The 27,939-nt window shown below is 36.2% G+C and overlaps 6 protein-coding genes across 7 annotated transcripts; 2 read left to right on the top strand and 4 right to left on the bottom strand.

Annotated features, from left to right (window-relative positions):
- Window positions 1–120: 120 nt before the first annotated feature.
- LOC124409294 (ruvB-like helicase 1) lies at window positions 121–2,645 on the bottom strand. The gene is made up of 3 exons (XM_046886828.1): window positions 2,411–2,645; window positions 1,255–1,930; window positions 121–1,001 (listed from the first exon to the last, which is right to left on the bottom strand). The coding sequence occupies exons 1-3, from the start codon at window positions 2,549–2,551 to the stop codon at window positions 448–450; spliced, it is 1,371 nt and encodes a 456-aa protein (XP_046742784.1). The 5' UTR covers window positions 2,552–2,645; the 3' UTR covers window positions 121–447.
- Window positions 2,646–3,396: 751 nt separating this feature from the next.
- LOC124409298 (solute carrier family 35 member E3-like) lies at window positions 3,397–4,948 on the bottom strand. 2 transcript variants are annotated; one of them, XM_046886833.1, is made up of 5 exons: window positions 4,271–4,948; window positions 4,032–4,184; window positions 3,851–3,933; window positions 3,578–3,720; window positions 3,397–3,506 (listed from the first exon to the last, which is right to left on the bottom strand). In XM_046886833.1, the coding sequence occupies exons 1-5, from the start codon at window positions 4,760–4,762 to the stop codon at window positions 3,445–3,447; spliced, it is 933 nt and encodes a 310-aa protein (XP_046742789.1). In that variant the 5' UTR covers window positions 4,763–4,948; the 3' UTR covers window positions 3,397–3,444. The 2 variants fall into 2 exon arrangements, with proteins under 2 accessions (XP_046742789.1, XP_046742788.1); XM_046886832.1 differs by having other exon boundaries at window positions 3,582–3,720; window positions 4,271–4,940.
- A 132-nt stretch (window positions 4,949–5,080) lies between these two features.
- Window positions 5,081–10,961, top strand: LOC124409291 (nuclear pore complex protein Nup160 homolog). The gene is made up of 13 exons (XM_046886824.1): window positions 5,081–5,177; window positions 5,494–5,807; window positions 5,903–5,996; window positions 6,069–6,601; window positions 6,747–7,550; window positions 7,707–8,137; window positions 8,311–8,532; window positions 8,654–9,336; window positions 9,424–9,768; window positions 9,872–10,054; window positions 10,167–10,333; window positions 10,461–10,694; window positions 10,859–10,961. The coding sequence occupies exons 1-13, from the start codon at window positions 5,096–5,098 to the stop codon at window positions 10,958–10,960; spliced, it is 4,194 nt and encodes a 1,397-aa protein (XP_046742780.1). The 5' UTR covers window positions 5,081–5,095; the 3' UTR covers window position 10,961.
- Window positions 10,962–11,066: 105 nt separating this feature from the next.
- On the bottom strand, window positions 11,067–11,710 carry LOC124409300. The gene is made up of 3 exons (XM_046886835.1): window positions 11,592–11,710; window positions 11,422–11,510; window positions 11,067–11,207 (listed from the first exon to the last, which is right to left on the bottom strand). Exons 1-3 carry the CDS (start codon window positions 11,614–11,616, stop codon window positions 11,094–11,096), a joined length of 228 nt encoding a protein of 75 aa, XP_046742791.1. The 5' UTR covers window positions 11,617–11,710; the 3' UTR covers window positions 11,067–11,093.
- Window positions 11,711–12,514: 804 nt separating this feature from the next.
- On the top strand, window positions 12,515–24,712 carry LOC124409290 (calcineurin-binding protein cabin-1-like). The gene is made up of 20 exons (XM_046886823.1): window positions 12,515–12,638; window positions 13,681–13,939; window positions 14,024–15,663; window positions 15,869–16,033; window positions 16,145–16,336; window positions 16,510–16,653; window positions 16,725–16,905; window positions 17,028–17,152; window positions 17,452–17,644; window positions 17,796–17,949; window positions 18,040–18,187; window positions 18,261–19,031; window positions 19,159–19,525; window positions 19,637–20,509; window positions 20,749–21,016; window positions 21,156–21,406; window positions 21,470–21,633; window positions 21,749–22,013; window positions 22,087–22,224; window positions 22,338–24,712. The coding sequence occupies exons 2-20, from the start codon at window positions 13,856–13,858 to the stop codon at window positions 24,102–24,104; spliced, it is 7,890 nt and encodes a 2,629-aa protein (XP_046742779.1). The 5' UTR covers window positions 12,515–12,638; window positions 13,681–13,855; the 3' UTR covers window positions 24,105–24,712.
- Window positions 24,713–24,921: 209 nt separating this feature from the next.
- Window positions 24,922–27,814, bottom strand: LOC124409297 (regucalcin-like). The gene is made up of 6 exons (XM_046886831.1): window positions 27,624–27,814; window positions 26,349–26,542; window positions 26,042–26,251; window positions 25,667–25,882; window positions 25,477–25,589; window positions 24,922–25,401 (listed from the first exon to the last, which is right to left on the bottom strand). Exons 1-6 carry the CDS (start codon window positions 27,698–27,700, stop codon window positions 25,156–25,158), a joined length of 1,056 nt encoding a protein of 351 aa, XP_046742787.1. The 5' UTR covers window positions 27,701–27,814; the 3' UTR covers window positions 24,922–25,155.
- Window positions 27,815–27,939: the final 125 nt, after the last annotated feature.

Here is a 27,939-nt window from a genome sequence, read left to right on the forward strand (position 1 = left end):
AAAAAATTTTGTTCTGTTACTAAAAGCTTGGACTATTCTATATAATCCATTTTCCTCGTAGTATCTTGTTTGGTTTATGATATTTAATTTCATATGTAATAACAGTACACTGATAAATTTGCAGAATATAAATGAATTTTATTGATATGGCCTACGGAACATAACATATTACAATCTAAATATGAAGTATATAAAACTGGAAAATTGCGGACAATTCAAAATTATGGAAATCTTGAATTTACAACATATTGGTAATTGGATCACATTTAAATAAGTCGTATTTTCTCTGTCGAATTTGTATTCTTTCGTGATAGTCTGTTCATTCAGAAAAGTCATGTGAAACTAATTGTAAATCTGCTATAATTGGTTTCAGAAACAAAATAACCACGTCGAATCTAGAAATTTGTTCAATAATATTCGACTTTCAGGGTCGACAATGCAATACGTTTATTTCATGTATTTATCTTTATGCTGTGTCAGGATTTTAGCTGATGATTTAGCATCCAAAAACAAACCTCCGACTTCCTCAACATCTTCTTTTTTAATCACAGTTCTTCCATTAACTTTGGCAGTCAATGCAGCTGGTGTAAGCAATTGAACGACATATCTGAGCGTTGTCCTGGTTCCAATGTCACCCAGAGTTTGCAAAGCTTCGTCTTCAACTTGTAAGCCTTCCGTTGTCGCCCGTAATTTAACAATCTGTTCGATTTCCTTTCTCGAATATGGCAAAGTTCTTATGATTAGTAATCTATCGAGTAAATCGAGCGGTATTCCATGTGGCGAAGCAATGTCTTCTGTGCCTCTGATGATGCAACGACCACGGTTTGTTGCAAATATAACTATCGGAGCAATTGCACTTTCCAAAGCACGATGGAGATATGTAAATGTCTCAATATCCAGCATATGCACTTCATCTATGAACAGAACACCGGGTACCAGTTCTGCGATACCTTGATCAATGTACTTGTTTACAACTTTGTTGATTTCCTTCCGCAGTTTGTCTGAAAATAAACACATAACACATTTAAAAGTGGCGACTCATTCTGTTTTTAAACTTTCAAATTTTATTATCTGGAATTTTTTTCTTGAGAAGTTACAAGTATTTAATAACTCAATAAGGTTTAGAACTGTCTGTTGCTAAGGTGCGTATCTACAGTAATCAATAATTGAAGTTTGATCAATACGATACTGATATTGTTACAAAAAACAAGTATATTTCTGAAAGAAATCTGCACGTAAATAATAAAATGTTACCTGTGATTTCAGTTTTCTTGGGCTTCATCAGTTGTCCCATCATTGACATAATGTCCTGTCCTCCTTGTGGCTTAGAGTTAGCGACATCTAAATCATGCAGCGTGACATCCTGGATGACTTCTTTCTTTTTGTGGACATCACCTTTGGGCAAAGGCACATATTCCTCTGCCTCCAAGTCAAATTCCGTTGCAAAATTGTCGCTACGTCCTTGTCGTTTCACAGCCCCGCTGTTTGCCTCGATATAAATTACATCTCCAGTCTCAACTTTTTCTTTTTGGAGAGATTCATATATGGATGGATCGAGTTTTAACTGTTTTGTTCCTTTTGCAGTTTTCAACCCAATAACCACGTGAGAAACTGTCTTTCCATAACCACCCATTGGGTTCTCAGTTTCCACAGGCGTCAGCTCCGTTACTTCACCTTCGTAGACTTCCTTGGTTTCTTTTATTCGCAGCCCAATAGCTCGTCGAAAGTTTTCCATAAGTACCTCTGTTTTTTTAATTTCTGAACTATATACTTCAGAACCAACCATCGGACAAAATGGTACTTTGTTACCCAGCTCCTGCGCTATTGCAAGAGCAACTGCTGTTTTTCCTGTTCCAGGTGGTCCTGCAAGCAGCACTGCTCGCCCAGCCATTTTCTTCGATCTTATCATATCGACAACGACACCGGCAGCCTGTATAATTAATGTGATTTAAGAATGAGGTGAAGATGAAATAATTCTCTCTAATGAAAAGTTGGTTATTATAAACCGTGGGTTAGCGAAAATCATCAATCGACGGGCAATAGAAATAAACGATGAAATAGATGTTTCAACAGTGGTCGAAGAAATCAATGGCAACGGTTTTCCATTGGAAAGAAGTTCATCATATCATTCAAAACAGCAGAAGTATAATTAGCTAAGTATCGCGTAGATTTTTAAGTTTACGACATTTTTCTAAAACGTTGTTAAATCCGATATTGCATTTTGCTTATTGGAGTATGTCGATTGTTTTAGGTTAGATTGTGTGATGTTGTTTGGATATATCTATACGATGACGACACGAGAATGAACGAGTGAAAATAAAAACGAAAAAACGGGCACACAGCATTAAGTTCGACGCATATCTACGCCTAGAATTAAGTGTGGAATAAATCATTTTCAAAAATTTTTAACCTCTCTGGCCATTTCTTGGCCGACGAGACCGGCAGCCATCTGAATCGCAATACCATTTTCGTCAAGCCCGAGACCTTTAATATGCGTATGTGCGGAAATTCTCTGGGTTTTTGCCGTGCTTTTCACCTCCTCGATCTTCATTATTGATAGTTAAATTAATTTTGCAAAATTTTAAGTGTCCCTTGAGGCGTGCGGTGTTACTACGTTCTACGTTTGTTTGGCGCGGTGAATTATTTTTTCAGCCGTCGGCAGGCATGTGACGTATACATGACATCATCCAATCGGATTAATCCCTTTAAATTGGGCTTCTTCTCAATAGATGTCTGCAGCTCTCTAAATTATTCTCACGAGTGCTATGATTTTTGTGCATTCAGTATATAAGTCCAAACTGTACGATGTCAGATGGGTCCGATTTACCTGGGATAAAAGCTAATAAATCAATATAATTTGAAAGTTTCATTACATTTCTTTGAATACTGCACTCAGTGTTCAGCCCTGGGTTTGACTTCGACCCTCTTTTGCCAATTTTTCATTTTAATGCTATTGGCGTATAGAATTGAAATTTTTCTTTTCTTCAGTTTAATAGTATATTACATACCTAGGGCAGTAAAATAAGAAAAGTCTTAGATCACATGCAATTGTTGGCCGAGGCGAAGCCGAGGCTAACGAACATGTGATCTGAGGCTTTCTTTTTTACTGCCCAAGGTTAGTATACCATTTTTCTGCCCGACAGAGCCGGAAAGTGGTAACTTCGTTTCGCGCAGGCGGCAGAAAGTTGCCACTTTCTGCTCAGTGGACAGAAAATATATTTCAGATGTAGGATGAAATAAATTAAGATTTTCTAGGTTCTGGACAGGTAAAATTGTATTCAAACAATTCTTTTGTATGAAACTCTTGTTACATGATCATCATGAAAGACATCTTTGTTCAATATTCTTACAATTGTGTAGGGAACATATTAAATAAATAATTAAACTGGCATATTCTATCACAATTTTCTTTTTGTAATTATTTTTATGTACAAGTACTATGTCTTATAAAGTGGCTTGCCTTCTTCCAATGTCGAACGTGGAATATTTGATATGCTGTCTTTCATCTGCAAACAAAAAGACAATACTTGATTTAAATGTTACGTCGTAGAATTACCAGCACGGTGAAAACAGATACTTGCCTTGACCCGAGCATATAATACAATTCCAATCAATGTCAGAGTTATTCCGATTGCCTGATTGAGTGCGAGTGATTCGTGGAAGATAATAGCGCCACCGAGTAAAAGGAGGCAAAATTTCGAATGTCCAACCATATTATAACTGGGAAATTTTATGTAAGAACATATTGAGCATTGCTATGCATATGGAAAATAAATTGGGTAGATGATAATCTTTCAACGAATTTAAAAATTCCAAATATAATGGTAACTTCTTGTTTTAGTAAGGATACGTTAACGGTGATGTGTATCCTATTATCCAGTACGATGTCAAGTTCACAAAAAATGCTACAACGCTCGATAGCAGCACCGTCAGCTGTGGAAATAAAAATATGGCTCATTTTGTTAGGAAATGTTTAAACTTTCGTAATGAACTTTAGTAATATAAAGTAGTGCAAGTCTCTTTCAACTTACAATATCTGTAAATGTCCAGGTATGCTGGAGAGTGTTACCAATGGGTTCCAAGAATGGGACAATGACAAACAGCATTGCTGCAGATAACGGTGCTTGATAATAAAGGAGCTGCATAGGATCCATTTGGAATTCTTTTTGCTTTCTGCTGACCCACTGGAAAAAATTTACGAAACCATAAGCTCTAAGTGTGAAACAGGTTACAGAACTCATAGTGAAGGAGTGATAGTTAGCCCACTTACAACTTGATACAGAGATGTAACAAGTACACCTAGAGTAGCGTAAATAGTCCCAAGAATATTAAATCTAATGTCATAATAAAAGTTGATGACGACTCCAGCTATGATAGGGATTAATGTTAGTTTAACAAGCATACTGAATTTTTTTTTATAACATATTGCCTGCATTACAACGACGCAGGGGGTCGTAAGCATTTTAGTAACTTGGTAAGTGCCAATCGTATTGTGCTCTAGACTCAGATTAGTAAGGACAACAAACCCACAGAAAGTTAGGGCGATAGGTACCATTTCTTTAATGGCAACATCTTTTATGCAAAATACATCCAATTTTTCACATATGATTAGACCAAGAAACGTTATTGCAAAGTGTATCATGGACAGGGTGACATTCGGAAACCCAATCCTCACGTACACCATTTTATTTAACAATACAATAAGTATTGAAAAAAATACATTTAGTACTAAGCAGAGAAACGTTAATACTCTTTTGTTCATTTTCTTAGACTATTATCGAGATTTTTATGGCGCGTTAAATATTCTCTGACATTTGCGTCACCGGTTACAGGTTAGGTTGAGCATATTTGCTTCGTTCGAATTGAGGTTATGTGTTCAATTGTATATGTTTTGCCGAACACTGCTGCCACGTACCAGGGTTTCCATGACTACCAACTCCCCACGAACTAAGCGCCATGTGATCGGAATACCCGCGCGCGGAAACTTTCATAACTAAAAGCGTCCTTTTAGCGCTCGAAGAATGTGCTAACGGTTTTTCAAATATTATAGTTTAATATGGTCAATATCTGAAAGAAAATTGTAATAACTAACAACATGGAGTTCCCTCTTGGTTATAGGGAAGTTATACCCGATCAAACATTACCGGAGAAGTGGAAAGAAATCGTAATAAATGCCGGTAAGATGACCTAACCTCTATCGCACAAAGTTCCGATGAAGAATTATTTTTCGGATTCCTTGTATTAACTGATTAATAATTACGCTTGATAATACGTGTGTGATATTCAAACACCCCGTCTATCACCTATTTTATACGGACACGTATTTTTCCTTTTATGTTTTTGGTCTCAACAAACACTATACCCCATGACTATTGTTGATGCTTTGACAATGAGTATTATTGCATTCAATAAAAATCCGTACTGCATAACTGTCACAACCATTAATTTTTGTTTGTGATTTCACACTCTTCGGTAACTCTCTGCTTTTTACAGGTGGTAGTCAAAGTACTTTACAAGATATAAAAGTCCCTGAGAGAGCGGGTGGATACTCTTACAAAGACAGCACTAAGCATTTTACAAGAAATCGTTTCATCTACTGGCGCATATCCCACGACGTTCTCGAACTTGTCGAGCACAGCCTAGACGTAAATCTTGCCAACTGTAAAGTAAGATACAAATTTACCGACAGGCCAATCTTGGATGGAATTTCTATACATGAGACAGTTAACTCTGTTGTGATATTAGTCGTCACTGTATCCAGTGTCCACAAACTCACTTTTCCACATCCAGATAAAATACATCGACAGGTAGGATCAATATTTAGTTACACACCTAATTTGAATCTTCATTTTCTGATCGCTTGAAATATTCAGCTTTATATTCATTCTGATATCCCTTGCAGGAACATGTATTGGGCTCTCACCCGGATCTTAGTGTTCCATCAATCCTTAACGATGCATCGAAAAATATTGTTAATGCAAACACAGGGACAACAAGTAAGCTGATTTTTGCACTCATCAGTGTTATAATGCTTGAAAATATTAATTTGAAATGTTTCTTCATTCTAGACACACCAGTGCCACATGCAGCAGCTTCGTGGCTGACTTTACCTCAAGAAGAAGCATTATTTGCACTCGCATACAGCACTGGAAATATTTTATTAATCCGTCTTGATACAATGACTGGGCTTACTCACACAACTGAATTGAAACAGGATTCAATTGTTCCCAGATTTCTGTCCGGCATTGCGACTGCTTTTCGAGGCCGCAATTCCGAAGGACACATTCCAATGTCGCTTGCTCTACATTCGTATGGTCATGAAATGTACCTTTTTGCTCTATGCCGGGAAGGAAATGTCAGGATGTGGGCCTGCAGTAAAGCTCAGTGTGTGGCAGTGGCAGATATTGCCATGGACAGTAGAGTCCCTTTGCAGGGGGTACAAGGACACATTTTGAAAAAAACTGTTGGAGCCAATGACAACGAACTTTATTTGGGAACATTTTTAAAATTTGGGACTGGATGCGAGTTTAGCATTCTTAAACCACTACAGGATGCTGGACTGTTCAAATTTGTTAGGATTTGTACTTTATTTGCACCAGATGTAAGTATACAATCATTTTTGCAAATTTGCAGTTTTGCTGGACTGGAAAATTTCGCGATCCATTTTAAAAGCTATCATTGAATTTTTTATTTTTGCAAATTTATTACTCAAATTTAAATACAAAACTCTAATTGTTGATACACAGCAACATTTGGTTGATTTCTCCTTCACATCAACTCGACTGTGGGCAGTGTGGCGAACGACAGACATGGACACAGTAGCCGTGACACATGCAAGGCTGCCGTTGAATGGTGCACAAGTAAATTCCGAATGGGAAACTGCAGTACTAGTGCAACCGCCAGACAGAGATTACATAGTGAGTGATCCTGGAACAGATCCAAGGCAGTCATACATTGGCTATATTTTTCATCCTGGTCAATTTCCGTTAGCGGACATAACTCGCGCCTTGAGCATTTATCGACGCTCTAATATTATAACAGACGTGTCACTGTCTCCCGCAGTTCTGAAGGAACGTGTGTGTATGGCCGTAGAGGCTGAAATTCAAGCAGAAGTAATGGATTACGAGCTTTCAGATGATGATTACTTAGAGATAGCCAATCGCTGCTGGTCAAAATTCTATTCCTGTGTAATTCAGTACTATGCCAACGGTACAAAACCTGTTGGGTTGTTGTTACTACCAAATGTATATGGGGCAGTTTTGCTGAAAAAATCAGCATTTTCCCTGTTACGACCAATGGAGGCGCTTGAACATTTGATGCTGTGCAATGACAAATCATATGTGCAAAGATTCAGTACTACACCAGTCTTGTCCCAAGATGAAGATACTTGTCAAAATTTAATCACATTGATGTCTGCACTAGTTTTGCTCGACGATCAATTGACCGAGGATTTGAAAAATGGAATTGAACGCGAACTATATCATTTACGCAGTCCAGACATTATTATTGAAGAGTTGTTAACCAAACAAGTACTAGAGGCAGAAGACCCTGTGAGTAGTTCTATTTAAACTTTTGTAATACAACCTAAAGCCCATTTTTTTTTATTATGTATACCAAGTAATCTTCAACGGAGTTTACTTAACGAGAATTGAGACTTCGTGAAGTAGTTAAAAATAACGTCACCCAAGCCACCTATTTTATTCCAGTTATCCGATTACGATTTTCAATCGGAATTGAATCGTAAAATAGAGAGCATCAATGACGTTTCACAAGCAATGGCTATGCTGGTAGAAGCACTGACTTACGATCTTGGTCAGCCAAGTAAATTGCAGCTGGATGAGGTGCAGGAAGCCTCTCGAATCCTCCTCAATGTCAGTCACTTGTTCAGCAGCCAGTTAGGAATTTCAGCCATAACTGAAAGCGTATTGCAAATCACTCAGCTCAGATTTTCAATCTGTAGAAATTTGCTGATCCTACAACAATTAGTTTTAAAGCGGCCTGAAGCATTTGATCCAAGATCTTTACACTCTATAAATTCTTCACTGGCACCTAGAACGGTTGTTCTAACACAGGCGTATTATGCCGTTATGTGGATTTGTGAATCAACAGCCAGTTCTACACCAACTCAAACTTTGCTGTAAGTGCAAATTTTTCCCTACAAATGTTTATATTCGACAATAACAGACTAAGAATATGGTTTTTTTCGTTTGTTCAAAACTCAATCTCTCCCATGCTATATGATCCAATCCATTCATACCTGGCATTTATGAAACCATGTGTGAAATTAATATATCTCACTTTGAATTTCAGAGATACCAGTATGCAGCATCTAAGCCTTTTAAAGCTTTCAGATTCTGGAGTAAATATTGTTCAGAGACAACAGAGATCATTGTCTCTTTTGGAACTGTTTATACATAGTGGAGGTGCAAAGCATGCCCACACTTTGATGGCTCATACGATAACTGACACATGTGGACTTATACCATGGCATGAAAGTATGCTAACGCATGTTACTCTAATGGCTCAATTCGTGTATCCTTACAACAGAGTTTTCTAGGAAAATAACTACTAATCTTACTCTAAGAAACATGTGATATATTAACGAAATCCAATGAATCAATTCAGTTTTTTACTCCTTGACTTGTCAAAACAGTTGGCCAATATCAGGAAATTTTATTTTTCCGGAATGGCTTTTATCAAGCTGTCAGCATTTGCTTGTTCAAGAGTACGTTAGACTATTAAGTACTTGGTGCGAGTGGAACAGTGCCTCTCGCAAATTTATCATGGCAGTGTCCTTGCTTGAAATGGGTGAAACGCGCAAGGCCTGCGACCAATTCCTTCGAGCGTGCAACGGCATTTTAACTGACACATTTTTGGCTAGTACCTTACTAGATTCCTGTATAGTGTCCGAAAGTAGCATGCGAGTTAATTACTTCTTGAAAGTCATCCAGCTGTTTGAACATCATATGGCCGCAGATTGTATAATAGAGCTGGCGGAAACTGCAATAACAGTAGCTGACGATGACAATCCAAATTTGCCCACGCTTCATTCAATCATATTCAGACAACATCTGAATCTTGGACATCATACAGAAGCATATCATTGGCTTAATTCTAACCCAGATCCTTCCCGAAGAGTTGACTGCTTGAGGCAGCTAGTAGCAACATTATTTGAGAGGAAAAAATTATTGGAATTAGTTACATTTCCTTATGTCGAGATGTACGAAAATCTGGAAAGAATCGTCGAAGGCAGGGCACGGAGTATGGATCTTATGGAAAATAATTATTACAATTTTCTCTATAGCTTCCATATAAATAAGGGGAATATGCGAAAAGGTGCGACCCATTTTTATCAAGTGAAAAATATATTCTCACTCTGCTTTGTGCACCATTTTATTTCGTAATCCATACTTATTTTTTTAGCTGCTTCAGTCATGTACGAACAAGGCATGAGGCTAGGACAAGAATCCCACTCCCCTGCAATTATACTAAAACAGTCTCGGTGTTTGTTGGCTTGTATCAATGCGCTGCATCTTGTAAAGGAAAAATATAGGTGGATTGTGCGCCCTGTGGCTAATCAAAGTCAATCGGAGGAACCTGATCCCGTAAAAAAACGGAGTATAGATGGCAGGGAAGTTTTGCATTATAAAGTGAAGAAACAAGTAGAAGTTTTAGAACTGAAAGAGATCAAAGATGAGTATTACATCGTTACAGCAAGATTAAAGTTAGCCAAATTAAGTCCAGAGATACAAACAATCGCGCGTGCTGGTGAGTTTTTTTTTTAAATGTATTTAATCGATTACCTTTGTGCATAATCAATGAATAATCAACAGTAGAATATTTGATTCATTTTTCTTCTACAATTTCATAGGGCCGTCCGAACTTGTTGCAATTTTATCCAATGTTGGTTTGTACACGACCGCTTTACACTTGTGTGACCGATTTAGTTTAAAGAAATCTTCCGTACTTGAAAATTTGGCCTCACAATGTGTAACTCTGAGCTTTCAAGAAGATGTTAATGCTTGGGATTGGCTAATACATAATGAAATTTTTGGCAAGTTAAAATTAATTGATTTGCTAATTTTCACTATCTCTTTCTATGCATAGAATTATACATTGAATGTATAAGGTCGAAAAATTTCAACGAATGCGTATATTTTTCACAGATAGAGGTGTATCAGATTCAAATGTCACAAATATTGCTTGGAGATTATTGGAGCATCTTACATTGAAACATGAACGGGATAATAGCAGCGAATTGCACAAAGCTGTTACGAAAAATCTACTGCATCATGGTGCTTTTCTACCGCAGTGGCTAATGTCTTCTTACAAAGTAATGTCTCTCTCAAAGCATTTTTACTCATTAAGTATTATTCTTCACGCAGTGATAGACTGCGGAGAAAATGGATCTAACTATATCAATAGCAAATTAAGTTGATATTTTGTATTTTTATTTTTAGGAACGCAACGCGGCTGAACTTCTGAGACTTATCTTAAATTCTGGTCGACTTTTAGAAGCAAATGCAATAGCCATTGAATATATTGGTGCAGTTATGGGTAGAGGGAAAGAGTTTTTTGGTTTGGCAACGCCACTGGTAGCTACGTCGCCTGCTGTGTGGCTTCCGTTGAACACATTAGAATTGCTTCTACTAGAACTTGAACATGCTAGCAAAACAGATCCCATGTATATAGAGGTAGGAAACAATTTTATTGGATGATATTTACAAAAATAATTTTTTCCGCCTTCAACGGGTTTTTTCGATCTTTTTCTATTATCGTAGAGTTACTTTATCACAGGTGCTGGTAGAGCTGAAGTATATTTTTGTTTCTGACAGTAAGCTTTTACTTTTCATTTCAGAGCTACGAAGAATTGAAAGAAACCTTAGACTACTACATCGAAACAGTCATCCGAGTTTCAGAAGATATGATACAGATGAAAATAAACAGTCGAGTGGTTTAACGGTAAATATATTTTCGGAACATTGTAGGATAACAATCATGATTGATAAATCAGCACCAAATTTCACAAGTAAAAAAGCAGAAGTCGCAAACTCTAGAAAATGTAGGTAAACACGTTTTCCTTTTTTACATTTTTAAGAGTAAATAGGTGTATTATAGAAGGACATGATAATTACGAATACAACAATCGTGGCAAGTAGCCCTGCAGCAACTCCGCCTATTATGTGTGGACATCTTTTAAATAATACCTACAAAAAATAACCAATAGGTTAATTTGCATTGTTTACTTATGAATCGATACTAGTAAACAAGATTATCTAGGGTCTCTAAAACATTTTCTTATTACAAGAATTTAACTTCCTAAGATATTTCCAACAATTTGTTTTCTTTTAACATACATCGCGAATTGTTCACTTCAAGGTTAAAATTAGTGTGAAATCCTTGAAGATTGAATAATCTTACCATTAGTAGAACCACGATAGCGAGGACAAAAATCGAGCCAAACGGTAGAAGAAATGACGCTGCCCAGTAATGGTCTTTCAATTCAGCGTCTGTCAATTGATTAAAAAAAAGCATTAGGTTATAGATACAATTTATATCAGACACAGTTGAGAAGCAATTTCGAAACGTACCAAAATTAGGATGTGGCTCCAACATACTAACAATGAGAATCACAAATATGGGTTATGGGGTAGGCTGATTCAATGTGAATTGCAGTCAATGATCAGGACTGATAAATTTTGTGTTCCATTTCCTTTATTTCCTGGTTGAGTACCTACTGCAAAGTTCAAAGTTCAAAGTAAACGAACTACAGTAATACGAGTCATTGTTGTGTCCAATGTATCTTGGCTCACTAACTCTTCTTGTGACACTGGTGTTTGTTTTGATTACAGAGGAATGAGAGGTATAAGGCTTCAAAGTCTGCTGCTCACCTTTCGATCAGTAAATGAAATAGAGCTCAATTTGATTTTTTTGCAACGATATCGTCATCCTAGAGATTTGTTCATACTGTTGATTAGTACACGTTATACCAGTTCATTAATGAAGTATAAAAAGTCACACAGTATCTTATTGATGGATTAAGTATTCATAGTATTAAACGGTATTTAACTTGAAATTTGTACAAATTTTGTAATAGCCGTTTCATAATCATTTCTCACTGATATGATACAATAAAAACATCATTTTCTAGACGGTATTGATACACATTTATAAAAGGTCTATGCCACAGCCAAAGAGGAACTTCGAATTTTTGACGAGTATATTTAGAATGTGTTTAATTCAATCAATCAGCCGTGTTGAACGAACCGACCATACCTCACAGTAAGTGATAATTCTAAAGATGATTGATGCTTAAATACTATTCGACAATGTATATTCCTATAATAATATATTATTCTTGATTATTCCAAATTGATAATAACTTATAAATAATCTTTGCAAACAGTTCTGGCTCGATCTACCTCTGTTTTCCATTCAAAGTTTCTGTTTTCTTCAATCTTTCGTCATAACAAGGTATGAATAGCTACACTCTAATTAATCATTTTGTACAATTGTGAAAATTATACCTGCGGAGCAAGCTTGTCATATGTGTTAGTAATATATTATATCAAATATATATGTTTTATAATACATCATTTAATTCACTCGTACGTTTGGGTGAATTCAAGTTGACATAAGTATGTACTAATAATCAGCCCTACTGTAGTTACATCTAAAATCATAGGTCAAGAAGTAAAAGATATGAGCTACTGGTGATGAAGACACATTTTTCTGTTTAATCTATAGGAGTTTAACTGTTTTTGAAAGTTATCTTACCCCATAATATGTACATTTCCTCAGCTCGAAACTCTCTTTATTGAAGTATTTGTGTATTCTGCAGTGAGTCATACGGCCAACGTGTTATATAAAAAAGTTTTCTTTTTTTTGTTAAATTACACATTTAGTTATAGTAAAACTCATGCACGACGTTATACCAGGCAACAGTATTTCATGTCTCAGCTTAAAAAGACATTATATTTTATCCTGTTGTTCAATTCAAACAAGATAACTGGTGTCAAAGGTGCTATTGTCGTTGTTTTAATTGTAAAATCTATTCTAATTCCTAGATAATTTTATCAACTAATTATCTAAGTACAAAACGAGACGATTTTATATCTTTATTATTACCGATGTGATTGTCAACTAACACAGGTATGTATTACTTTTTTCCTGCCAATAATTGATAACATTATTTACACTCAGTCGTGTTCAATGACGATAATAAAATACGTAAAGATGGTTTTATATTCCATTGCGGTCGCATTAGTGTGAGCCATGCATTTTTCAAATTTCTGTCTGCCTCAGCATATATTTCAACGTTTCGAAATTAATTTTTTTTTCATTGCCAAATATTTATCATAAATCTACAAGAATATTGCGATTCAGACTGATTTATTTTCTAAATATCATATTCATGAGCAATAAGTTTTATTTTTCTTTTCCACTTATATGTACAGGGTGTCCGTTAGAAAAAGTAACAATGTTAAGAATAAGGTTTGGTAAAATTAAACCCTCAATTGAATAATGAAAATATTTTCCCATGTGAAATAATCTTCTGGCGTAAAATTAATAAATCACAGATTAATAAAATTCTATCCATGAACTGTAAACGACTGTTGATAAAAAAATTTTAAAGTTGTTACAATCTCACCCCTTAAATCGGAATCTCGCTGGTTGTAGATGACTGCAGGCTAACTGCAGTTTATCTGCGGATTATCTTGACACAGACCAATCAGGATGCACTTCTAATATGAAAGGTTGATTCGAGTTTTGGACTTTTTGGCACCCGGTGATTTGTTTATGGAGGTACGAAAACCACAGAATTGCAGAAGAAGATAGTAATGATATAAAAAAAATGATTAAAATATCCGCATTGAACGAAGATACAAGCGAGGAGAGCGAAGACGATGATGTACCGACGATAACCAAAGAAGCTCAGGTAAACCGTAGCATGTAATTTCATTTATACCTGATTTTAACCTCTGGAACGTAACCTAACCTATCAAAATGATAAAAATGACAGGAACAAATCGCGCTCACGGAGTACAATAAAGCCTTGGACCTACTTCGACAGAATAGGAACGAAGATGCCTTGACGCTCCTGAAAGATCTTCTTGACACCGAGCTATTAGATCAAGTCGAGAAGCCCCAGATACCCGATGGCAGACCACGGCCAATGCTGTCCCTGAAATATTCTTGTTTTAAAAACATCGGTGCAATACAGGCACAAATCGGGAATTATGAAGACGCGATAGACAATTATTGGGAAGCTACAAATCTCGATGATACAGATGTGATGCTCTGGTACAAACTGGGGACTTTGGCTACGAAGACTTACAACCTTGAATTAGCCTGTTCATCTTTTAAATATGGTTTAAAGTGCAATCCTAATCATTGGCCAAGTCTAGATAGCATAATAACTGTCTTGTATGCAGTTCCTGATTATATGAATTGTCTTTTATACATTTCAATGGCTTTGGAGAGAGATTCCAGTTACATTAAAGGACTGGCCTTCAGAGATAAAATTTTCAAAGATATTCCTAGCTTCGGAGAATGCTACAAGGTTTACAATAGTGATTGGGAATTGGACCCGTCATTAGACACAGAATATGATCGCGTTATTGGAGATCAATTATTGGCAGAGGCTAGAGACCTGGCTGAGAAATGGGCTGAAGCTTGTAGACCGGAATTTAGCCTCAAGCCGCTTCCAGATTTGGTCTTGAACAAACCCATAGCTGAGTTAACATGGCTCAATCTGGGAGAAAGCTTAATAAGCATGCATTCGCACATTACAGACAATAATTATAACTTTGTCAGCCATATTAAGCTCCACATACACCAGGTAGACGCAACGAAAGATGATGGAAATACCACAGGTGAAAACTGCATCAATACGGAACCTGGAGGGACTGAGAAACAACAAAATGCTGAAAACGTCACAAATTTTGTTAGGATCGAAGAAATGCACAATCAAATTTTTGAAGATAAAACCATTATGCTTGTCGAAGAAGATGGAGATGAAATTGAAGCATTAGATAATGAAAATGATATTCAAAACGACGCTGACAATTTTGACAGAAAAAATGATTCTCCGATTTCTGACCTTAAAGATAACATTGATACTGATATGGAGGTCGATCTGGAAGATGAGAGGAAGTCATCTTCTAGTGATATCCAAATAATAGAAGATGAAGATCCTTTAAAGATATTGGACCCGGAAGACCTGCAACTGGAAGAACCAATTGTTAATAAAAAGTCGAATCAGATTACCTTGGAGACTGAGACTGATTTAGAAAAATTGCCAACTGGTAAATGTACAGAGCAAGTTGTCAGTTCGGAAGATAAGTCCAGCGAAAAAGAACCACACAATGAAAAGTTGGATGAGAAACTCAGTCATAAGTCAGACGGTGCAGCTACGGACAAGTCTTCTGACAAACCGTCGAAAGCTGAAGATAAATCTAGCGAAAAAACAGATGGCAAAGAAGAAGGTAGAAAGGTGAAGAAGCGACGTAGAAGTTCACTCTGCTTTTTGGAACAATGGGCTTGGAGCAGTGGAAGTATGAGGAGGTCGGCACGAGTTCGAAGTTCAAATCGACGTGAGGCGGAGCGAGATGATGTTCAGTTAGAAGAATCACTTAAAAGAATATTTCCCAGTAGTTTATTGTACGTATTTTTATTTATGTTATTAAAGATTCTAACCTTTTCAAAGTAAAGGAGTAGCAAATTGATAAACATGTTGCAGCTTATATGTAACATAGTGCTAGAAATATTGACCTTAGTGCAGTATATTGATATTTAAAAGAAAAAAAAGCGAGACAAACAAAACTATGAACACTTTAGAGATTAACATATAGCTTTCAATATGCAGACCAGACACTGTGCGCCTCAGAAAAGAGAATCCGTTGAAATCTATGGAGGATTCAATGGATACAATGGATTTGTACAGACTATTTGCATGTCGTGAAAATGGGAGCAATACTACGGAAGGTTCCAAGAGTTCAGATAGCTCGAAACCTGGCAGTCCTATATCTAAGTAAATATTACCTTATTAAAGTAAATAGATAATTTGGAAAACATAAGTTTATGATCCATAAAAATACAGTTGTGGACTGAGATCAAACAGTGAGCAATCAATTTTTTCTAGTGAGAATCAAGAGCTGTACTTTGGTACGGACAAGGAAAAAGATGATGTGGCAGCATTCATCGCTGAACATACCGAAAAAAGTAATCTAATGATTATTGTGGCTAAGTTTACTGAATTTTTGTGTACAAAATGGAATCATGTCTGGCCCAAAGGATTGCCTGAAGTATACTTGGAAACATATGAATTTACCAGGTAAGAGCATTATTTAAAAAGCTTGCGTATTTCGAAGTATTTTTTAGTTTCCTTGAAGGAAATTTTTTGAAAATGATTTAGTTCAATTATTCAATATCAAAAAGTAAACAGACATGTTATTTCAAAATTGAAAAATGATTTCCAATTGCTTTGCCTATTTGTTTTGTTGATAGGCAGCACATTCCGCATCCTTCACCCTTCAATGATGATGCGGATGATAATATTTTAAAACTCGATGCCGAGATGACACTTTTGTTCGGAGAATTGCACACAGATAGATGGCTGAATAATAAACCAGGAATTTTGCCTAGTTCAACGTAAGTTTTTGTACGTTATTTGATAGTAACTTTTTGAGATACAAAAACTTATCAGTCAACTTATGTTGCAGTGTTGATAAAATGGGCACTGGGCTGCCATCCGAAGAGTTGGGTCAAATAATATTTACGAGTGTTCGAGATGATTTGTTCAATGAGCAGTATGTGTTATTCTTCTTCAGAGTCCTCTGGTTAAAAGCTAACTTATTTTTGTGCCAAGGGGACACTGATATCGTGATTGAAAGCTTAGAATCGGTAAGATGCTTAATTTGTTTGCAGGGAGATTTGTTGCACCGCGTTGTTATATTTGAGTACATGATTAATAGACGAGCTCAACGAACTTAATATAATATCCGATCCGTTTATTGTAATTTCAGCTATTATGTCATCTCAAAGAATTACAAGGCAAAGGCGACAATATGTTTCTAAAACTTCCAAACTGCAAACATAATTCGTACATAAGCATTAAATCTGTTGAAAAAATGCTGATTTCAGTACAAAGGTAATTGTTGTACCCAAAGTATTACAATCCAAATATTGTTAATTTTCAGTTCCTCTGTAAAACTATCCATAAGTTGTTATAACATTATTAAGAAAATATCACGATTTAAGAATAATTATTATTTGGTTGATGTTTTATCATCAAGTAACGTTGTGTTTTTCGTTATTAATTTATGCGTTTGTTATAAATTTGTTGACATCCTGCAATATATGACTTTTCTTTTGATTTTCAATTGGACCCTTTTTTTTCTGAACACATTAGTAGCTAATAATATTCCAACCGAATTATTTGTTTCATAGAGGCAAAAAACTGCGAGAAATTCAATACCTGCATGAAGAGAAAAAGTACTTCGAACTAGCTAGCATTTTGCAAGATACGTTCAAATTTGCTAAACAACAGAACAAGTTGATGGTCAATAATGATGAAGTTATTGATCGAGCTGAGCAACTTTCGATGCTACTCGATAGCTTGTGGCAGCTAGAACAATATGAGGTATGAAAAGAACATGATAATTGTTTATTCAACAAGCTTCTGAGTTCTGAAGAAAATGTACTTGAAACCTCTTGGACATCTCTGAATAATATTTTAATTTATCGTTACTTTCTTGGCTAGGATTTCTCAACTAAGGGGCTTATGTTTGCAGGATTGTTACATTTGGTCAGAAGCATGTCTGAATGAGGCATGGCGCAATTATTTAAACACCACTGATGAAATAGAACAAAAAAAGTGGACAACAGCTGTATTAAATTGTCTCACAAGACTCGAGGCTTGTGTTTCCGAAGTCAGTACGTTTGTAGGTAAGTCTAAGTTGAAAATTTGAATTTGTGATTCAAAACTCAAGCCCTAAAAATTCTATTTTTGCATATTGTTTTGGTTGATTTTTACAGTACGATATCTGCCTGCGTCGCGTCTTACGAGATTAGTACAAAATTTGGTTCATATTGTTTGCTACCAGCTGGATGTACCGGAAAATGCTATTGAAATGCCTCTGGAAACAGTATTGCCCTGGATTCTGTTGCATCATATTCTGCAACAGTAAGTAAAAAATTGTAATAGATTTCTTTTGTTCACTTAAAATTGATTTGACTGCTTTCTTACATAAAATTAGTGAGGAAGATAAAGAACGGGCTAAACCAAAAGTACAGCAAAAAAATAAATCGCATAATTTTAACAACTCGGACTCTGATGATGAAGAAGAAGACATTCCTGCTTCATTGATGCTCTTATTCACGGCTCATGAATTCCTCGGACGACGTTCTTGGTGCTGCATCAATGAAGCAAAGCTATTGTTGTTCGTTATGAACGTCACTATACCAAAGTTAAAAACGCCTCAACTAAATCCCGTTAGACATAAACTAACGAAATATGTTGAGCAAGTTCTTTACTGCTTGTATGCCTATCCGAGTAAAACTAATAAATCTAAAGCAAAATATTTGGAGGAGCATGGAGTCCCGCAAATGAAATTGACCTGGGAAACTGCTCAACAATTATACGACTTTTATAAGCTTGATGTATTACCTGCTATAGATGACTACAAAGTATTGTCAATTACCTCAGAAATGGAGAGTCTTTTCAAAAAAATAACACGCTTAGTTCCACCAGAGAGCGATCCAGCCCTAATAGCCGATGACATGTTGGCATACATAAGGAGAGACAGAGAAAAAATGCCTACTGTCCCAAAATCTTTGCCATATCAGATATCCTCGATCTATTATTTACTGGGAGACTACTATTTCAAGTCGAGTGATTGGTCGCATGGTATTCGATACTATTTATTGGACTTATGTCTACATCCTCTAAGATTTAATTCATGGGCTGGTCTTGCCATGGCTACTGGTACACAGCTGCAAATCAGATTAAACAGTTGCCAGACCCTTAAGTGAGTACACCTTTACAGAAATTATCTTCATATGTTTTAAAAATTGAAAAAATACTGTGTTGGAATCAGAAACTTTTGCAAATACAACATTTTCTAAGTGACTGATGATTATCGTATATTTTATTAGGAATGAAAATAGCTTTTTGGACAAAGCTAAGATTGCTCAATATAGTTATCAGCGAGCAAGTGAATTAACTCCTGGACACTCAGTTACCTGGATCGAATATGGAAATTTTGTGTACATGGTTCACTCCTTCTGTTCTCGAGTTCTTAAACAAGAAGCTCACAAGTTGAGTATGGAAAAGTTTGAGATATTGGAAACCAGAAAAGATATGATGCTTGAACTTGCTGCTCATTGTTTCTTATCGGCGAATAGGCTGTTGAATGAATCTGCAGGGTTGCAGGACGACAGATGGTTGACTTACTATATCCTTGGAAAGATTGCCGAGAAGAAAAATGAAGATCCTCCTGTATTTTTAGAAAATTATCATAAGGTTGGTAAGGATATACGAATTGATTGATACAGTATTTGTTGAAATGAACATAATACTAGTTGGTTGATTTTTTATTTCGATTTATCCATTTTCGGTGTATCATTGTTTCAGGCCAGTTTATTTTTGTACGAAAACAACGCAAGCTACCCTAGAAAAATCAATTACAGCAACCCTCACAACCTTTCTGTTGAAGCATTAGAAGTTTACTATAGAGTACATGCGAGTATATTAAAATATCTTGAGCAGCATGAGGGAAAACCTTTGAAAAAATCTCTGGGACTATTGTTCCAACAGTACTTAAAGAGCTGTGCAAATAGTGCCTTTATGAGGTATCAGTCAAAAAGCAATCTCAAGAAAGGGGAAGAAGATGGGTCAGATTCTGATAGTAGAATTATTTCTAAGGACACAAGGAAAATCATCGAGTATCCTCGACACATCACAACATTGGAACAGCGTTCGAATAGTATCGAAGAAATTGAGATTATTGATAAATCCAAAGACAGACTAGTACCTTGTAAGCTGCACGATCAAACTAAGAAACGCTCTAGAGAAGACACAAACGATTCTACAAAACGAGTAAAATTAAATAATATCTCGCATTTACAATTAATGCAAGACGTGGTTGCATTGATAGATGACTTGATAACAAAAGTTTGCGAAATTACTCATTCTCAAGAGACTTCAGAGGAAGATGTCGTTACGTTAACTTCTAGCGATGAAAATGAGGACTTGAAATCTGAGAAGCGTAAACTAAATGCTATGGAAAGGTTTGACAAAGACTGTACACAGGCAAAGGCTGACTCATCAAAGTCAATGGGAGAACAGGGTGATAATGTAGTAAAGGCAGAAAATATTCAGGATTTGATGGATGTACTAATGAAACAAGCAATGGAAATAAGCCAAGAAGAAACCCAACAATCATCTCCTGATGACGAAGATATCAGAAAGTCTGAGGGAAGGTGGCTACAGAATGACGATTCCACAGTATGTAGTCATTTTAATAAACTAATTAAACACACGCCATCCACGTTTTTGTTCTTCTTTTCAATTACACCGAGTTCCAGTTACTGCAACGGTATTTCAAAAAATTCATTAATCTATTAGATAGTGTTAATATTGGTAGTAGCGTTACAAAAATGTTTGAGGCTTCTGCTGCATAATCTCAATCACATTGTACTATGCTTTTGCAAACACCTTATTCAGCCATGTTTTCTACCTAACAGGCCAAAGAAATCAAACTGAGACAAGAAGAGAAGAAAAAATTACCGGTTGAAGTAATCAAAGATGATGTGGCTTTCAGCCGCAGAGGATCGCAGGAAAGCACAACTACCACTCAGACTACAACTACAACTGAAACTAATAACTCAAGTTCAAGCAGCAGCGATGATTCGAGCAGCAGTGACGATAGCTCCGATAGTGATACATCCAGTGATAGTGACAGCGACTCTGACAGTGATGCCGAAAAGAAAAAGAAAAGCATCGAACAAAAAGGTCGGAAATGTTTTTCACGTTCCTTCCGATTAGTGTTTGCTCATAATATTAATTTTTTATAACTTGTGCAAGGTTAACTTTTATTTTAATCATTGAACAGATTAACTTTCATTCACTGATATGAACTTCTTTTTTTCAGAAGAATTTTTAACGGATGAAGAAGTTGGTACTTTAACGGCCTATTGCCTAGCAGGTCTGGAGCAATGCATACTGCGTTTCCCACAACATTACAAGTCTTTTTATCGTCTGGCGCACTTCTTTTTTAATAATAAAACTAAAGATATTACAAAATGCAAAGATCTACTGCTGGGAACATACAATTGCCAATTCTATCCAGGAAAATCATTTCAAGGTCTTTTCTATGAAAGGAAAAGTTCAAATTTTTTTAATGTAAGTACATACTGCCATTAATTTTATAGAATCAAGTTCTCATTAAGAAAATGATGTGTATAGGGTGTGTGGCGAATTCCTGTCGAGGAAGTTGACAGAGGTGGCAGCTTTGCTTCACACATGTCCAAGTGCACTACACTTCTTATGCAAGTTCTGAAAGAAACTAATGACAGTGATATGCTCATGGAACTGGGATCGCAGTTATCTAAAAAACCTGATTATGATAAGTATGAAACACTTTCCGTTGTATGATTTAATTATAATAATTTTCTTATTTTTAAGGCATTGAGACATGTTTCTAAGTCGCGCACAGTTAATAAAATGACGTGTGAATATTTTTAGGAAATATTTAAGAGACTCTGAAAGAGAACAACTGTCGGATCAAGCCATGACATTATGCTTACAATCACTACGCACAAGAGTTTCATCAATGGGCCCTCCTACTGGTGCTGAAACCACGTCCTCATGGAAAAACGATTCTAGAATACAAGTACTTCTCGATGTTTACAAAACATATCAATGTGTACAGAAGCATTTCACGAATACGGATGTGAAGAACGTTGCCGATCTCTTGACGGATACTTATAAATCATACATTGGGAATAGGGTGAGATTTTATTTAGTTTGCGATAAATTGGCAAATTATAAAAGGTGCAATAAAAAAAAAAACCTTCTTCTAGAATCTCGAAGGAAATGTTCTGGACATAGCAACTAAATGGTGTCAACAACAAATAGCTTTGAATAAAACTGCAGTGCCTACTAGTGTTCCAATCGTTAACACCCAAACTGTGGCTGTCACTATCGCTAGCCCAAGTCCTGTAAGTTTGATTCTCGTTCTGTGATTTTTTTTTACTAAACTTTAAGCCTACTTAACTTGTCATTGTGAATAATTATAACTTATTGTATCCATTACTGAATTCTTCGATTTTAGGTCACCGTTTCTCAACTGCCAGTTACCGCAACTTTCACGCAGTATTCGCAGAGTCGTAAGACTCACAAAACCTCATCAAGTAGTTCCGGTCGTCCAAGAGGACGACCACCAAATATCAACAAATATCACCAAGCGATGCAACAAAATGCAAACATGTTTAACCAATTCAATGCAAAAAGCGGTTTTGGAAACTACCTTGGTCAACACAGCAACCCTGGGCTTCTGAGTTCATATTTTATGAATCCACTAATGGATACGAATGTTCTAACTGCTATGCTGGCTAATATGAGTAGTAACATGATTGACCCAACTACATTGGCTACTTTGAATTATCTGAATCAAGTAGGCGGAATCGGAGGGTATCAAGAAGTTATCAGGCAGTATCAGAACAGTTTATCCACCATGACTAGTATGGCTAGTGGTTTGAATCCCATTTCAAGTACTGTACCAAACATCAGTAATGTCACCACAATGAGTACTGCAAGTAGTAGTGCTAATTCTGCAGGTAGCTTGGGTCACGTAGGTCACTTGGGGAGTTTGGCAAACCTGGGAAGTCTGGGCAATCTAGGAAATCTCAATAATTTGGGAAATCTTACGATGCAACAGTATCTAAATTTGAGTAATGCGACATCGTCTATATCCAGAACTACTCCAATTTATCATCAAGCTACCCCCAAAGCAACAACAACAACCACAACGACCACAACGACCAAGGAAAAGCCTAATATTTCAATAACTCCTGTTAACACTTCATCCACTCACAAATCCTCTGCTAAATCCTCTAAAAGCAGCTCCGGCAACGATCCATTGTCAGTTCATACTTCAAAGTCTCAAACCGTACAGCCTCCGAAAACATCAACACAAGTATCGCTGTTAAAACCTTCCGTAATTCAACAAGTTAAATCCTTACCACCAAAGCAAATGACTGCTCCCCAAATTCGAGTTTCCAAAACCTTGACCGAGCCTCAACCTGCTCATAAAAGCTCATTGTCGCATTCACCAGTTTTAAAGAGCGCCAGCTCAACAAGTCCGTCTTCTCTACCCCAGGCTGCACATTCTGGAATGAGCTCATCCATGGCAATGAAGCCTCCGATTCAGATGAACTTGCCATCTCAAGGTTCTGGCACGTCTTTGCAGCATAAATTACTGTCTAAGAAACAACATCAACAGGCCCACCTATCTGCTAACGTAGTTTGTCCACCCAAGAAGCAGAAAACAGCAAAAAAACTTCCATCAATTTCTAGCAGCTACCAGGAATTGATAAACAGTATACCCAACATCTCATCTATGTCTCAAGCGCCTTATCTTTCTGCAGAATTGACTGGCATTTCACTTAGCCAATTGCCTCCACTATCCGGATCAAAGGGGGCGAGCTCAAAGGGAACTGGGTACAGAAAAACATCTAATAAATCTAAATCAGCAGTAACAGACGTAGCTAGTACTCTATCCAACCCAATCTGTCAATCGCAATCCGTAGAAGCGATGTCCGTACTGTCACAACTCCAACAACATTCCCATCTGGAAATAATTCCACAGCACAAAAACCAGCCCAAGTCCAATATGGATTTTTCAATAGGACTACCATCGTCGCTTAGTGTTACTCAACAAAAAATCATCCCTTCCGATTCACTCAGGCCTCCCGTTTCTGATAACATGTCTGTATACGAACTCAGTAGAGGAAAACCTATGAATACATCCAGTAGTACTTTGAAAAAATCAGAAAAGTTGAAAAAAGACGGTGTCGAAATAATCACTTTGGATGATTAGAATAATATTTTTTTTATCCAGTATTATTACACGAAAAATAACTGCCAACTAGCGAAGTACGACAATAGAGTAAGCTGCGTTGTGTGTTACATTATCAATCAGTTCACTTTCGTATGCCACCATATGTAGTTGAATCAGGCGGAATCGCGCCATTATATTTTCACAATTTGACTGTTGAAGTAATCACGAACAGATGATTTTATAATTTGACGCTGCATTCGAGGGAGCCAACCAACGTTATTGTATTTTTTTCCGTCTATATTAGTATGTACGTATTATATGTTATTATGTTACACTACATTTCCCAAACTAATTACGAATTGCAAATGAATACTTATACTGTCTTGCATTGGTACACGTATGTTATTAACTAAAGCTCAAGATTTCTGAGTATGGGAACTCTCGCAATTAACTAAAGTTATATTTCTCAATAGATTATAACTACCTTCGCATATAAAGTCACAATTATCCGCGAATGAATATGATTAAATGAATAATCTGTTTGTAAAAATATTGATAATAATTTCATAAAACTAGATACATATATCATGCTGCTGAAAAGAGCATATCTTAATTGTGAGAGACCAGAAACCTTTTAAATGTGATAATAATATTTTCCTCTGTTGAAAGTGTAGGTAAAAGAAGAAAATTTGTATCTTGATTATTATGAATTAAATTATATTTTATTTGATATTAAATGAAGGTAAAAAAAACGCCTCAGAGCGAATCATTTATTATTACATCCATGACATACTCATACATTGTAATTGGAATTGCTTTATAGATTGAAAGGTTCTTCAACTTTTTGTTGATCCTTATACAGCTATTACCTTTCTATCATAGAAATATGAAAATATATAAAAAAGAGTCAGTAGTTTTGAATACAGGTCTGCCTCACGGAAAATTGATATAAACCAACACATCCATAGGATAGACGTATGTGTATAGATGTATATATTTTCACAGTTACCTGTTGTATAAAAAATGTCACGTCTGCGAAACTTTCATGGGAGTAATATATGGTATGATCAGTAATGAGTTCATAATTAATTTAAGAGATTGTTCCATATCGGGTGAATGTGTTTGCTGGATAACCCTTGACTCCCAAACCTTTTACTGCAAAAACACACCCAGCCCTTGGCTGAGCTTCAATTTCAGCATCTGTTAAGCCGTACCGAGAAGTCGTCACATATAAGATATCCAACGAAGGACCACCAAACATTAGACTCGTCACTCTGTCAGCTGGAATTTCAATGGCTCGAAGCAATCTGCCTTCAACTGGATCGACGTTAAGTATCTATGTATACAATTCAAAGTTAAGTTGAAGGCGAATATCGAGTACATATTTTATTTTACCGCGGTATCTACTCACATGTTTTCCACCGTATACTGCTATCCAAAGATTGTCGTTAGTATCGATGGTCATGCCATCAGGGAGACCACTGATATTATGTTCATCTAGATCGAATGCGATCCGTTTGTTTGCTGAAAAAGATTTTTCAATCATGATCCCGATCTTGATATTTCGTACATCACATGTCGGAAATGTCGTAATTACTTACAAATGATTCCTGTGTTAGCATCGAAGTCATAAGCGGCAATTTGCTGCGTAGGGGAATCAATGTAATAAAACTTGTTGTTTGCATGGTTCCATGCTAGACCGTTACTAATGCTCACTGGTACGATTACTCTATCAGGAACTAAGTCAGACGATATCCGATACAACGATGCTTGATCAGGAACGATATCACCAGATGCATTTTCTGCTCCCATGGTTCCTTTTTATGAAAAGAATAAATAGGGTCCTTTAAAACTATTAATTCCAGGAAATGGTGTAGAGATTTTGGGTATGTAGAAAAGAATTAGTCTTTGTGGTGTTCTTTGAAAGAGAATTAATTGTCTATGATAAATGCGTTGATTATTATATGTATAATCACCAGCCCAAAGCCGTCCATGTGAGTCGCATTTTGCATCATTGAAACGAGTTCCATTGCGATCACGATCGACGGTGCACAGAAGTTCAGTCTGAGGATTGTAAGAATTGGTTTCGGAATCCCATTTAACAAACAATAGATCCGTTCCAGATCCTGCTATAAATTGGTTGGACGAAGTTTCAACGGGAATTACGAATCCGACTGGACCATTGGCTGATTGAAAAATCGTAACATAAAAATGATAGCAATTGGTATATTTATCAAGCCGAACCTTGTAGGTGGGAGAATGCAAAAGATTGATGAAAAATACCTATATAAGCGAATGTCAATTTTCCTGTTACTGTGTTTAGATGATAAATCCTCTGTACATGAATATCGACAAAGTACAATGTTTGGTGTTGATGAGACCAGTGAGGCCCTTCTGCATGCTGTACTGGTTCAGTGACCTGTTCCACTGTAACTACTTTTGGAATTTGAACGCATTCCCGATCCCTTGGTTTTGATCTATGTATCGAAATTGGAAACGTATTTATAATGAGCTACTAAAATTTCCAGGGTTTCAGAAATATCAGTTGGGTTGTATGTTTTGTGCATTGCGACATACGTACACCACATTATGGTTCCCTAAAATTTACAGCAAAGTTCTATTCTGCGTTTGGATCCAACAGGTGAGTCTGAACTAACTAGTCGAAAAGAAATTTACGTTTTGTTCACAGTTACATTTTAAACAATTAACAGTTATACCTACACGAATTTAATATATTTTTTAGATCAGTGCGTACATTAAAGAATTAATCTTGAGAAATTCAATTGCGAAGGTATTTTTCCCTGAAAATTTATAAAAATTCATTTCATGTCACCCACATAGCAAAATGAATCCCTCCATTGCCAGAAAATGCCGTTATGCTTATTCACGGTCATATATAATTGTATGGTTACTGTTCTTCGTACGTTGTCTCATTTTTTATGTAAGCTATACGTTTACCTTCCACACTGTTGCTTCATTGCGTTTAAAATATAACTACAAGGTATGGCCACAATTTTTTGATAGAGAAATTGTGATTTATTATCTTTCTTTGTTATTTTTTATATCGTTCTTAAAATGAGAAAAGCCTCAAATGTATCTACATTTTTTCGGTACATATTCAGTAATCATCCGCTTACACTAAATTACAAATTGTGTTAATATTAAACATTCACATACACGTTCATATCTCTTCGAACGGTATCATCTAGTTAATTAACGCAGAAAAGACATGTCAGCCAATAATGAAATTACAATTGCATTTTCTCGACCATGTAAAACAGAAGTTTAAAACAGTACCAAACATATTATATTTTTCGGACTGCTCAACACATGAGCAAGATATACACCTACGGGTGAAATGTATCGAGAATGTTTTCGCATGACAGTGACGACCTTCGTACACACGTTAACATATATTTCGAACTGGTTTCTCGATCATGCTGTGACCATCACAAGCTCGATGATTTTATAAAATGATCACATAGACAATACTAAAAGATTTATTTTATCTTTAATACTAGAAAAGTAAATGTGAAGTTATTAACAGCTTTCACTTACAGTGCATCTGGGGAGGCAAGTGTAACGAATGGCAGAAGAATTCTACCGAAGATAATGACTGTACTGAGAGACTGCATTTTTATAAGTAACTGGATGGAGCGGTATACGCTTCAATATCGACTGAGCCAAGCTAGCGCGCGTTCGCCTTTTATATATCCAGAGCTATTCCAATTTTAACACCTAAAAATATGGCGCTTCTGGTAATTATTTGATATGTAAACAAATGCAACATGTAACAAATAAAAAGACTTTTAAATATTTCTTACAGTACTTGTAGGTGGTAAATAGTTATTATAAAATACCACTTTTTGAGAGA

Source organism: Diprion similis, chromosome 8 (genome assembly GCF_021155765.1).
Source record: "Diprion similis isolate iyDipSimi1 chromosome 8, iyDipSimi1.1, whole genome shotgun sequence".
Taxonomy (NCBI): domain Eukaryota; kingdom Metazoa; phylum Arthropoda; class Insecta; order Hymenoptera; family Diprionidae; genus Diprion; species Diprion similis.

Excerpts from the sequence above, each read along its gene's own strand:
- LOC124409294 (XM_046886828.1), bottom strand. The coding sequence starts at position 2,551 with ATGAAGATCGAGGAGGTGAAAAGCACGGCAAAAACCCAGAGAATTTCC. Across the intron at positions 1,931-2,410 it reads GCCAAGAAATGGCCAGAGAG|GCTGCCGGTGTCGTTGTCGA; the intron begins GTTAAAAATTTT and ends TTAATTATACAG. Across the intron at positions 1,002-1,254 it reads CAAGAAAACTGAAATCACAG|ACAAACTGCGGAAGGAAATC; the intron begins GTAACATTTTAT and ends GTTTATTTTCAG.
- LOC124409291 (XM_046886824.1), top strand. The coding sequence starts at position 5,096 with ATGGAGTTCCCTCTTGGTTATAGGGAAGTTATACCCGATCAAACATTA. Across the intron at positions 8,533-8,653 it reads ACTCTAATGGCTCAATTCGT|TTGGCCAATATCAGGAAATT; the intron begins GTATCCTTACAA and ends TTGTCAAAACAG. Across the intron at positions 10,334-10,460 it reads GGCTAATGTCTTCTTACAAA|GAACGCAACGCGGCTGAACT; the intron begins GTAATGTCTCTC and ends TTTTATTTTTAG.
- LOC124409297 (XM_046886831.1), bottom strand. The coding sequence starts at position 27,700 with ATGCAGTCTCTCAGTACAGTCATTATCTTCGGTAGAATTCTTCTGCCA. Across the intron at positions 26,252-26,348 it reads ATTGACATTCGCTTATATAG|CCAATGGTCCAGTCGGATTC; the intron begins GTATTTTTCATC and ends TTTTTCAATCAG. Across the intron at positions 25,590-25,666 it reads TGCTAACACAGGAATCATTT|CAAACAAACGGATCGCATTC; the intron begins GTAAGTAATTAC and ends AATCTTTTTCAG.
- LOC124409290 (XM_046886823.1), top strand. The coding sequence starts at position 13,856 with ATGATTAAAATATCCGCATTGAACGAAGATACAAGCGAGGAGAGCGAA. Across the intron at positions 21,634-21,748 it reads AAAAAACCTGATTATGATAA|GAAATATTTAAGAGACTCTG; the intron begins GTATGAAACACT and ends GAATATTTTTAG. Across the intron at positions 22,014-22,086 it reads AATCATACATTGGGAATAGG|AATCTCGAAGGAAATGTTCT; the intron begins GTGAGATTTTAT and ends ACCTTCTTCTAG.
- LOC124409298 (XM_046886832.1), bottom strand. The coding sequence starts at position 4,762 with ATGAACAAAAGAGTATTAACGTTTCTCTGCTTAGTACTAAATGTATTT. Across the intron at positions 4,185-4,270 it reads TTACATCTCTGTATCAAGTT|TGGGTCAGCAGAAAGCAAAA; the intron begins GTAAGTGGGCTA and ends AATTTTTTCCAG. Across the intron at positions 3,934-4,031 it reads CCTGGACATTTACAGATATT|CTGACGGTGCTGCTATCGAG; the intron begins GTAAGTTGAAAG and ends TTATTTCCACAG.
- LOC124409300 (XM_046886835.1), bottom strand. The coding sequence starts at position 11,616 with ATGTTGGAGCCACATCCTAATTTTG. Across the intron at positions 11,511-11,591 it reads GGAGCCACATCCTAATTTTG|ACGCTGAATTGAAAGACCAT; the intron begins GTACGTTTCGAA and ends ATCAATTGACAG. Across the intron at positions 11,208-11,421 it reads CTATCGTGGTTCTACTAATG|GTATTATTTAAAAGATGTCC; the intron begins GTAAGATTATTC and ends TATTTTTTGTAG.